Raw genomic sequence first — 11303 nt, 5'->3', positions numbered from 1 at the left:
GGAGGGACTGACGCCTCCCAGCCCCAGTGCCTTCCGCATCCTCGCCCGGAGGCCTGCGGGCACCGTCCCTCTGCCACCACCCGCAGCTGCACCCACAGGACCCGGGTTGGATCTGGCTACACGCAGAAGGCCGCTCGGGGCCGGAGCTGCCGTAGATACCCTCCACCAGGACCCCCGGACCCGCCCACCCGTCCCGCCGGCCGCTGCGCCCCGCCCCGCTCGCAAGCCCCGCCCCTCACTTCCCCGTTCTCTGCTCCTCCCCCCTCGCCGAGCTCCATACTTGGCGATCGCCGCGGCCCTGCGCGCTCATTGGCCGAGAGCCGGCTGCGTAGGGGGCGGGCCCAGGCTGGGTCGGGGCGGGGAAGGAAGGTGGCGGCGGCCCGGCGCGGGGGGAGGGGGGCGCTGACCCGGATGTTCACTCCTGGGCACCCGGGGAAGTGGAAGCGCCGGGCCCTGCTGCGGGGGGGAGAGCCACAGACGCCGGGACCGGGACCGCCGCCGCCGCCGCCACCATGGTAAAGGCCCGACGCTCCCCTTCCCCCAGGCCTGGGAGCCCCACTGGAGCTCGCGTCCCCCTCCTCCCGCCCATCCCTGGCCCGGGAAGGGTGGGTTCACCGGGTGGGGGAGGGGCGAGGTCCCGGAGCCCAGGTAGACACCATCCTCATCCGCTCAAGAAGGGGCCACCGGCCTGGGCGGCTTAGGTGTGCAGCGACTCTGCCTCTTGCTCCTAGCCCCCGCTGTTGGCTCAAGCTAGCGTCTCATACTCCACCGCTGGGTGTAGGCTAATCTCCCCCATGGCCCAGGGTAGACTCTCCTGGACCCGTGGTCCAGGCCAGGCACCCCCTACGAGGACCCAGGCGTGGTCCTTCTTTCTCCTCTTGGCCCAGGCCAGGTCCCCATCCCCCGTCCCTACGGCCCAAGCTAGGCCGTCTTTATTTCCTCCCATAGCCCTGGCTAGGCCTCTGTCCCCTACCTCCCCTCTTCTCGGTGACCTCAGTCCAGACCCCCGTTAACCCGTCCTCTAGTGGCCTCAGCCCACATTGGTTCCTCTCCCCTGCATGACTTCAGCCTAAATCTTCTCTTCCTGCCGTGGTCTTAAGTCTGGACCCCTCTTTTCCACCCCTGGCCCCGGCCTGGACGTCACACCGTCCCCCGTCCCCCGCCCCGATTCTCTTCTCCGGACTTCTCACCACTCTTGGCGTAGCCTGCGTCAGCCCCGCTCTCTCCTGGGCTTTACCCTCCCTCCTGGGCCCTGCTCCCTACCCAGGTGGTCCCCTCGCCTCTACCTGGGGCGAACCTTCTTTGCTACCACTGGGAAGCGAGAGCGGCTCTCCAGCTCGGGTGGGGATGGGGGTCCCGGGGCTGTGCCTTATCAGGTTGGAGGGGTGCCCCTCTTCTGGGAGGCCTGGGAGCGAGCGAGGGCAGGGCGGGCATCCGTGTGCCCGGAAGGCAGCGGGGCGCTCTTCGGGCCCTTCCCCTGGCCGCCGCCTCGGTGCCGCGGGGTGCGGTACTGGCGGAGCGTCCGGCCGGACGACCAGGGTCCAGGGCGATGGGGCGTGAGCGGGTGCGGAGGGATGTGGGTGGGGGAGCCGGCGGCACATGGATGAACGCACAATCGCCCTTGTGAGGCTGCCGCCCTTGGGAGCACCCGGGCTCTGAGGCCACGAGACGGCCCGGACACGATGCACCCCAGCAGGCGCAGCCTCCCTTTCCCCCTCAACTGTCAGCTCGTGAGGGTTGGAACTGCTGATTATGGAGGTGCCACGGATCAGGTGAGCCAGACTCCGAGGGAGAGAGTTCGCTCGGCCCGTGCTGTTTGTTTTGGTAATGAGGGCAGGTGCTCTTGGGGCGCTCCGACTGGCCAGAGGTTTCACCTAGGCCCTGACACGTGAGCCCGCTACCCTCCCTTCACTTTGGAACCTTCTGCAGGGCAGGCCCAGCGCCCAGGTTGGAAGGGCCAGAGGGCTTCTCCCTCACGTGGCCAAGGAGCCTTTGGAGAGTGGACTGAGACTCAGGCCAGCCACCTGCTCCTGCCGGGTGCAGGCAGATGTTTACATGTGGACTTTGGGCCCCAAAGGGTTTTGAGGCTCTCAGTTCCTTGTTTAAGGAAGGGTTGTTGCTGCTGAACTAGGGTGACTAATTCAGAGTGCCTGAGTTTTTTCTTAATGCCTTCCTGTTCGCTGATTTAAAACGTGCCCGCTGTAATTGGACTTCTCTGATAGCATCAGCAGAGAATTGGCCACATGAGAAGTGGCCCAGCCCCAGGCCTGAATGGGGAAGGCCTTCTCCAGGACAGTTTTGGGTGAGGACTTGAGAAGCAAGAGTATAGATTTGCTGTCGGGGCAAAAGCAGGAGAGGATGGTTGGGTGGGCAGGTGGGGCTGCTGGAGGCGGCATATCTGGCATCGTAGGAGGGCTGGTGGTAGGGGAGGAGCCGCTTGCCTCGTCTCTGAGTGCCTGAGTCTCCAAATGGGATGAGAAAATGCCTGTTTATGCCCAGAAGGGATATGATACATGAGGCTTCTCAAGAGTCCTGTATTTTGGCCTGATTTTGACAGTCTGAAAGTACTATGGAAAGGGTGGAGGAAAAAGGCAAACATTTCTTGAGGTGTGTGTGCTAGGTGGCAGGCACTGTGCTCTGTGCCTCACTTTTTAAATCTACACAGAGCCCCTTGAGATAGTTGCTGTCCCCATTTTACAGGTGAAGAAGCTGAGGCTCAGGGTATGGGGTACCATACTCAAGATGTGCTCCATTGATGGAAGCACATCTGCCGGGCTCTAAGCTGTGTCCCTTCCATTGTCCCAGGCTGCTTATGTGTTGAGGATGTGAAGGACACTGTAGAAAACATGATGATAGGTGCTCAGAGATGGCAAGAGAGCAGCACTTACTAACTTTTGGTTGTATGCTGGGTCCTTTACATAGAGATGTCATTTCATAGGGAAACAGTAGGAAGGTGATGCAGGCTTATTTAACGTGAGCTCTTTGAGGACAGGGATTTTTGCCTTGTCTTTTCCATGTTTGTGTCCCTCGGGCCCAGAACACTACCTGGCGCTGAGGGAAACAGCTTGGAGTGCTCCCTTTTGGGGTGTGTCTTGAACTTAGCCTCTTGGATTTCACACTCATTCTCTCAATAACTTGTTCTTAGTATCCCCTAGGCTTATAAGTAGTTTCTAACAGCTTATTATTCCGTTTATCCCTTACTTGAATATTCTGGCTAATAAACCAAGGAAGACAGTTGGGGTAGGATAGAAGAGGTGGTGTGGGGTTGCATAATAGATCAATGAATTAAGACCACTGTGGTTTTTATTTTCAGTAGGTTTGTTACAGAGAAACCAGCTAGATCTCAGTTATCTGTGGAGGAAAATAATGGTTTGAGAGTCTAAAATGCGTTGGACTTTGGAGTAAATTCCATGATTTTTGTTGGCGTCAGTTAAGAATGCATAGGCAGATGGAATTTATTTGCATTCTCCAAGCAGGTAATGATCTCACCACTGTAAGTGTTTTACAGTTTCAAGGTACTTTTCCTGACCCAGCTCTGGTGTCTTCTAACTTAGGAACTGTTGTTCTAATTTAGAGTTAGGCTTCTGGTGCTCGACGGTGGGGCTGTAGCAGTGGAGGGATGGGCCAGAACCCCCTCATCAGTTGTCCCTCCAGCTCCCAGGTGGTTTGGCCTGATAGGAAATGATAGGAGAAGCCTGTTGTATTGTTATAAGGTGAAACTGTGGTTGATGTCTTGGTTGGTGTCCTGGTGGTGGTAAAATACATAGCTCAGACCCCACATGTTAACACAGCCTTGTTCATTTAAACCCACCTGGCTGCTCTTAGATGAAATGCTTGAAAAAAGTAGCCAACGATTGCTAGCATGAGATTAAGGAGTACTAAGTCATACGTTTGGAAGCAGATATTCCTACTTATTTTAAATTGTTAGAATTATTATTATTTTTTATTTTATGGCCACACCTGCTGCATATTTAAGTTCTGGGCCAGGGATTGAATTGCAGCCACAGATCCTTTTAACCCACTGTGCCAGTCAAGGGACTGAATCCACGCCTCTGCAGAGACTTGAACTGCTGTAGTTAGGTTCTTAACGCACTGCACCACAGCGGGAACTCCTAATCTTTAAACATTTTTTTATTAAAGTATAGTTGATTTACAGTATTATGCCACAGGCATTCCTATTTATAACTTGGAAGTCCTATTCTTTTTTTTTTTTTTTTTTTTTTGCTTTTTAGGGCCACACCCTCAGCATATGGAAGTTCCCAGCCTAGGGGTCCAATCAGAGCTACAGCTGCCGGCCTCTGCCACAGCAACATCAGATCTGAGCTGTGTCTGCGACTTATACTACAGCTCATGGCAACACCACATCCTTAACCTACTGAGTGAGGCCAGGGATCGAGCCCACAACCTCACGGTTCCTAGTCAGATTCCTTTCCGCTGCACCTCTAGGGGAGCTCCCGGAAGTCCTGTTCTTCTTTTACCCTCCTTGCGGGAGGGGAGGGGACAGCTGACTGACAGCAAAAGGACATGGTGACTGGGCAGGTACTCTGAACATTGAGCGTCCTACTTTCCAGGCTGGGAGGCGCTTGCCATTATGCACATGTCGTGGTGGGGTGGGGGGTACTGTTACTTGAAGCTACAGGATAAGATTAATTCTCTGTACACAGTGTATTTATTAAGGGCCTTCTCTCTCCTTCATGTGCTGGGGACAAGTGGGGACAAGGATGCCTGATGAGCAAGACAACAAACAAGGGTCCACGCCTTCGCAGCTTAACATTGCTTGGTGGGGAGGTGTGTCACTCATTCCTTGAGTTGAAGGGAGCAGAGCCTCGTTTAATATAACTGCAAGTGCACTAGCACACGCTCACGCTCACGGAGGAGACTTAGGAGAAGGTGGGGCGAGTGCCGGGCCGTGCTCTAGGCCTTTCGGAGTGCGCCTGCTCGGTGGCTCTGCTGCCACCGTGGAAGTGAACTGCACTGCACACACAGTCTGTTCTCCTGCAGCCCAGAAGCTCTCCTGGCTGGGAATGTGACCTTGTGCTTGTGAAGTCCTGCCCTCCTCACCTGGGTAGCTGCCATTGACAGAGGATCCACTATAGTCCAGAAACACGACTTAGGTTCTACCTCATGCCCCGACTGATGCTAATGAGGTTGAGTTCTGGTCCTGGGACTCAGGTCTGCCTCCCCCTGCCTCCTGTGCCAGACACTCTTACTCAGAAACAGTAAGCAGTAAGTAAGGCCTGCAGTCCAGACTCTTGTCCCCTTTCTCGTTGTGAGAATCCCGCCAGTGAGAAGTAGGCTGTGGAAGGCGGAAGGATGCACTTGTGAGATCACCTCTGTTAAGACCAGCAAGAGCAATGCCACTTCCAAACCTAACGCTTCGGTGTGAGGAGGTGGAGACTTAGCTGTGGGCCGCGCACACTGCTGGGAGCTTTAGGCCACTTGCAGCAGCCTGACCGGGAAGTCCAGCCTTAGGAGGGAGGCAGCTTCACATGCAAAGTTAGGAGTTAGGAGCCTGATGGCCCTGGGATGCTAACAGTACCTCTTCAGGAGGCTGGTGTGATGATTGAAGGAGATACTACATGTCAGGTGCTTCCCTGCATCCAGTATCTGATTGTATCACCATAACCGTCATGATCACCATTTTACAGAGGAGGTGCAGTGGGGTATGTGGCTAGTCCCTCGGTAGCTACTAAGTGGAAAAACTGGGTTTCCTGACTTTAGAGGCAGACAGACCCCTTCCCTCCACTCCTTCCTGCCCGCTGAAGGCTCATGTGCAGTTTGCTTCCTCCTGGAATGAAGGACGTCCCTGATGGAGCCTGAGGCACCCTGTGCTCTGTACACCACGTGTTGCCACAGCCCAATGCCGATCCCGGGGCGCGGATGCCTCGTCTGTGCCCGGTGGAGTTCCTTACGAGCCAAGCCCTTGCCCTCTTCCAGCTTTGGAAGAAGAGGGACAGGGCGTGTGAGTTCCACGAGTGCGGGGACCTTGTCTGTGTGGTTCTTACAATCACCCCACCCCTTGCACCAGCCGCCTGGTGCTTAGGAAGCACCTCGTAGACCCTGAAGGAATGGTGAGCACTGAGGAGGGCTGCCCGCAGAACATGGGCTTTGGGGCCAGGCAGATAGGTCCTGGGGTCCCGTCTCTGCAACTCAGGATGTGGCCTGAAGGGAGGCTTCTTTCCCTCAGCTGGTTTCTTTTCTTTCTTTCTTTCTTTATAATTTGTTTTATTGAAGTACAGTTGATTTACAGTGTTGTGTTAACTTCGAAGCATGGGGAGTCAGTTATATATTCTTTTTTGTATTCTTTTCCAGTATGGTTTATCACAGGATATTGAATATGATTCCCTGTGCTTTACAGTAGGACTTTGTTGTGTAACTATTCTATATATGATAGTTTGCATCTACTAATCCCAAACTCTGAATCCATCCCTCCCCCACTCCTCCTTCCCCTTGGCAACCACAAGTCGGTTCTCTGTGTCTGGACCCCTTGGCCTCCGTTTCTTGAAGTGTAGCGTGAGGATGGCATTTTCTAGGGATACTGGGAGAAAGCAGTGAGAATTGTCATGTACCTAACCCAGTGCAGGGCACACAGTAAGTGGTAGCTGAAATTATCATTTGTCTTGATCTGCATCCTACAGAGCAAAGACACAAATGGAAGCCACAATCCCTGTCCTCTAATCTGGAAGGGGAGGCAAGATGCATCCAGAAGGTTAAGCGCAGCAGGAAGGAAGTAGTAAAGGGAAAGACTTAACAAGGGCCCTGTGTCTGCCCGTCCCTGCAGGCCCGGCTCGCAGTCCACCTCCACACCGGCAGCCTTGGTGGGGGCTGAGTGCGAAGCCCAGGGAGACCTGCCCAGGCAGAGAGCATGGGGTGGGCGCAAGGGGCTGCACCAAGAGCCAAGGTCAGGAGTACCGTCAGCCTTGTCAGTTTGGGGACCAGCCGCAGAGTGGACAGCCAGTGGGGGAGCCTTGGTCTCGGGAGTGAGTGGTGGAGTGCCCGAGCTGCTAAGCTAAGGAGTTTGCATTTGATCTGGGACAGTGTGGAGCCAGTTAGATTTTTGACGGGGCAGGTAGAAATCTGAGGAGGCTGGCAGAGCAGTGGTATTTTAGGAAGAGTCATCTGGCAGCGAGTGGTGTGCAGGGCCTGGGAGGGCGGCATTCATGAGCATCGGCCTGGAGGTTCTCAGGGTCCTGGCCGCTGAGTGGCTGTGGGGATGGGAAGGAAGGGGTGGGTGAGGAAGATAAAGCTGGGAAGGCAGAGTGCGCTGTCGTGATTTACCAGCCCTGGGCTGAGGGGGAGGCCTCTGCCCCCAGAGCTGCCCTTCCCGGGCTCTCGGAGAGGATGCTTTATCACTGACCTGGTGACTATTTCTGGGCAGTTTAAATCCTAGATAGTGGCATCTGCAAAACCTTGATATCCTATTAACGACTGAACGCGGATTTCAGTCTGGTTAGCCAGTGATCCAGCCTGTATCTGCGGGTGGCACCCGCTCAGCCTGCATGCCTGAGGCTCTGAGCAGACCAGCCCCTGAGACACCCAGCCTGCCCAGGGAAGATGGGCTGCGTGGCAGCTGTAACAGTACCAGGAGCTTGTTTTGCAACTACAGAGAATACCTGGAGTGGCCCCACTAGGCTGGCCCTCACGGCATCCTCATCACACAGGCAGGGACCCCGAGGCCTGCCTCCCCTCAAAGCTGGTGCTCGGGATGCTGGCATCTCTGGTCATCCACTCCCCGGGTGCTCACCTGCAGTCAGACCTATCAGAACATGAGTCTTAGCATTAAACGGAGGAGGCAGGTGGGCATCAGTGCCGGGGGCGGCAATGCCAGTGGGCCGCCAGCCTTCCCCTCCCCGCCGCCTCCTGTTCCCGCCCCTCAGATTTCTGACAGCTCTGGGAACCTGTGAGAGGAGCCTTTGCCTGCAGCTTTCCAGTGGGAGATTTCCAGTCCAGTAGTCTGGTTTCTTCTAAGGCAGCAACCCATCAGCCACCTGCCCGATGGGAGTTATTGTGAGGACGGAGTGAGTTTGTGTGTGGAAAGTGTAGACGGTGCCTGGTACTTTGCGGGTGCAGCGGGAGTGATTGTTTTATTATTAACGTGCATGGTTGATAGGTAGGTGGTGTTTCATTTCATCTCCCAGGCAGCCTGGAAGGCAGGTGGTTGTGGCCCCTCTTGCCTGCAGCTGGTGATTCTGACCCAGTGTTTTCGGGCTGCGAAGCTCTTACCACCCGGGAGATTGCGAGCAGTCATTTCCACTGGCCTGACCCTGAACTTCTCCATCCACTGCTTAAACCTCTGCACAGCTTCCTCTTCTAGCACTGAGCTCAGCAGGACCCTGCTGAGTTAGGATCTGCTCTGAAGTCATTGCTGTTTAGCATTATTTGGGTGTACTGTCCCCGAGGTTTCCACAGGATTCAGACAGAGGACTTATTATGGCTACCAAGTGAAATAGCTTTAGTTAAAAAGTTAGGGTTATGGAGTCTCTTTGTGGTGCAGCAGGTTAAGGATCTGGCATTGTCACTGCAGCGGCTTGGGTTGCCCCTGTGGCACGGGTTTGGTCCGTGGTTCGGGGAATTTCCACATGCCATCAGTGAGGTCAAAAAAGATTAAAAAAAGTTAGGGTTATATAAGATGCTTTTGCACATATCCTTTCTGCTGGGGTCGGGGACTAGCAAGCAGCCTCCCATTGGAATCGAGCTTTTCCAGGTGGAACCAAGCACCGTCTTCCCTTCTCAGTCGCTACCGTGACAGGTAGACGGGTCAGGTCTGGCTTGCTCACTGGTGATGCTGCTGCTCAAGTCTTCTCCATTATGAGGCTTTGGCCCTGGAAGGGTGTACCTGATTTCACGTGGACAGGCTTCCCGCATGCACTTTGGGGCTGGTATCCACTGCACACTCCTGTTGAAAAGTCTGGTTTAAGGCACTGTGATCACTGAAGGAGCTACTCTTTTTTTTTTTTTTTTTTTTTGGCCATAGCATGCAGCAGCTTTGGGTTCTCAGTTCCCAGACCAGGGATTGAGCCCAGGCTGCAGTGGTGACAGTGCCAAATCATAATCTGAATCCCAGTCACTAGACCACCAGGGAACTCCTGACTGAAGGAGCTTCTCTTGAATTTCTCTCTCACCTGTGCCTTTGTTTCTTATCTGTCCCTGGCTTCTCAGCTGAGCACAGCTTGGTCAGTGTGCAGGCCTGGGGCTGTGCACCCGAGACAGCAGTGGCCACGCCCGGCCGCTTCAGGTGCTTTGCTCTCTGAGATGTTCTGACGGCGCTGTCCTTGCTCTGTCCTTGCTCGTCCTCGTGTATCCTCCTCTAGACAGCTCCTGTCTCCAAAGCTCCTTCGCCGCAGGGCGTGCGGAGCTCTGCTCATCCTGGGATCTGAGGCCTCTGCCTTGGTCTCGAGGAACAGGAAGTGGAGGTGCCCCGAGACAGCAGACTCTCCCCCTGGACTCCCGGACGCAGGACCACTGCCACCCCCCCCATGTCAGCTGGATTCGAGAGGTCACCACCTCGTATCCTCTCCACCCGAGCCCGAGGAGGTCTTTGTCCTCGAGAGCAGGTGAGGAAAGGGTTAGTGACTTGCCCAAGGGCGCCTGGGTGCTTGGCGGCAGAATCGGCATCCCCAGCCAGCTCCACCTCACTCCTGCCCCTCTAGGTATCAGGTCCCGCCGTGGTGACTGAAGAGGTCTGGGTTTGGGTGAGAAGTTGGAAGGGTTTTTTGGTCCGGGTTATTGAAAACAAAAGACGCTGGAACTTTCTGAGCCGTAGTCTGTTTTTAGAGAGATGCTTGCTAAACCTGCGCACGTCAGCGGAGTCTTGGCGACCGCCACCGGAGGGCTGCTCCTTGGCATTCCGGTCAGCGCTGTTGTTCTTTGTCTACATCCTGGTGGTTGTGACAGCCCCTCATTGACGAAACTGCCCGGGTGCCCTGGCCTTCTTCCCGTGCAGCCGCCGTCCCAGCCTGCGCACCACGGTCAGTGTCAGGTTGCATGGAGACCTGGGGGCAGAGACCTTGAGCAGGGTGAGCTGGTTACCCTCATGATACCTGCTAAATTCTATTCCTTATCCTTGGAGGGAGGAAAGACGAAGGATCTGTCCCCTGCTCAGAGCTGTGGGTGCTGTCCCCCTGTGACACTGTCCCTGACCTGCAGGCTGTGGCTCCACTGTGTTGAATGAGTGCATGTCTAGTGGGTCCTTAATAAAGATAGGCAACCACCTCCCAGTAGATTGAATCAAATGAAATTGCAGTTCTCCTAGGTCAAAAATGGCTGAATACCAGCATTTCCTAATACAGACTAAACACTAGGGTGGGGAGGTTCCAGAATGAGGCTTTTGGACTTGAGCCCTTGGCCAGATCTGGCTTCTTAGGACATGAGTGTTGGGCTTCTGGTCAGTTGGTGTCACTCTAGTCAGTTTAAGTCACTTTAAGGGGTGGGGGGGTGACAAGAATGGAAGGAGTCTGCCCCTGGAGTTGTTATCACTCTGCTGCTGGCCAGGCTACTCCTGGCACTGAAGGCAATCTGGAGGCACTGGCAGTGGTGGGATCAGGGCCTGGTAGGAACAGGGGTCCTGATTGCACCGTTCGCTGTTTGCTGGTGGCTCAGCACGTGGTGGGCGCTGAGCACCTGGCCCAAGGTCACACAACTGGCCATCCTTGGAGTTGAAGGCAGTCTTCTTCTTTTTTGGGGGGCGGGGGGGGGGCTGTGCTCACAGTATGTGGAAGTTTCTGTGCCAAGGATTGAACTCACACCACAGCAGTGACAATGCCAGATCCTTAACCTGCTGGGCCACCAGGGAACTCCCTTGAAGGTAGTCTTGATTCCAGAGTCCAGGGCAGTGAAGGGCAGGTTCTGGAGCCTGACTGCCTTGGTTTGGGTCCAGACCTCCTGCCTTGGGTCCCCTCCTTCTCTCCCCGCCTCAGTTTCCTTGTCTCACAATGTAATGGTGGGAATAAGAGTATCTATTTCTGATGGATTTTATGAAGATTAAATGAGTTAATACATGCCAAGCCAGAGAATAACATTAACCACTGTTATTAATAATACTATGTTATTATCAGTGACATGAACTCCTGGCATATTATTAGAGCCGAAAGAAACATGGAAATTCCCTCTGCTTTGTGTTGGAAGGAGTTTGGACTTTGTGTTGAAGTCGGGCTCACAGAGAAGGCGTTGCTTCTCCCATAGCTCACGGGAAATGAACCCTCGTCAGTGTGGGCCTTGCGGAGTGTGCACCTGCCTCTCCGTGAACAAATTGCTTGAAATGGTGTTTTTGTTCCAGGTTATAATAAAAGTCACTCTTCTGGAAA

The 11303-nt window shown here is 54.8% G+C and overlaps 1 protein-coding gene across 4 annotated transcripts in view; it reads left to right on the top strand.

The window, feature by feature from the left end:
- The first annotated feature begins 401 nt into the window (after nucleotides 1-401).
- Nucleotides 402-11303, top strand: part of CAPZB (capping actin protein of muscle Z-line subunit beta) — a 131216-nt gene continuing 120314 nt past the window's right edge. For 2 of the 4 annotated variants that reach the window (XM_047792203.1, XM_047792202.1), the window contains exon 1: nucleotides 402-515. In XM_047792203.1, coding sequence (XP_047648159.1) covers nucleotides 513-515 — 3 coding nt within the window. In that variant the 5' untranslated portion in view covers nucleotides 402-512. Of the gene's footprint in view, nucleotides 516-1256; nucleotides 1773-11303 lie in introns of those variants that run through there. The other 2 variants (XM_047792200.1, XM_047792199.1) reach the window with 2 other exon arrangements.

This window comes from Phacochoerus africanus, chromosome 8, assembly GCF_016906955.1.
Source record: "Phacochoerus africanus isolate WHEZ1 chromosome 8, ROS_Pafr_v1, whole genome shotgun sequence".
Taxonomy (NCBI): domain Eukaryota; kingdom Metazoa; phylum Chordata; class Mammalia; order Artiodactyla; family Suidae; genus Phacochoerus; species Phacochoerus africanus.
This window is presented reverse-complemented; position numbering and strand designations above follow the sequence as displayed.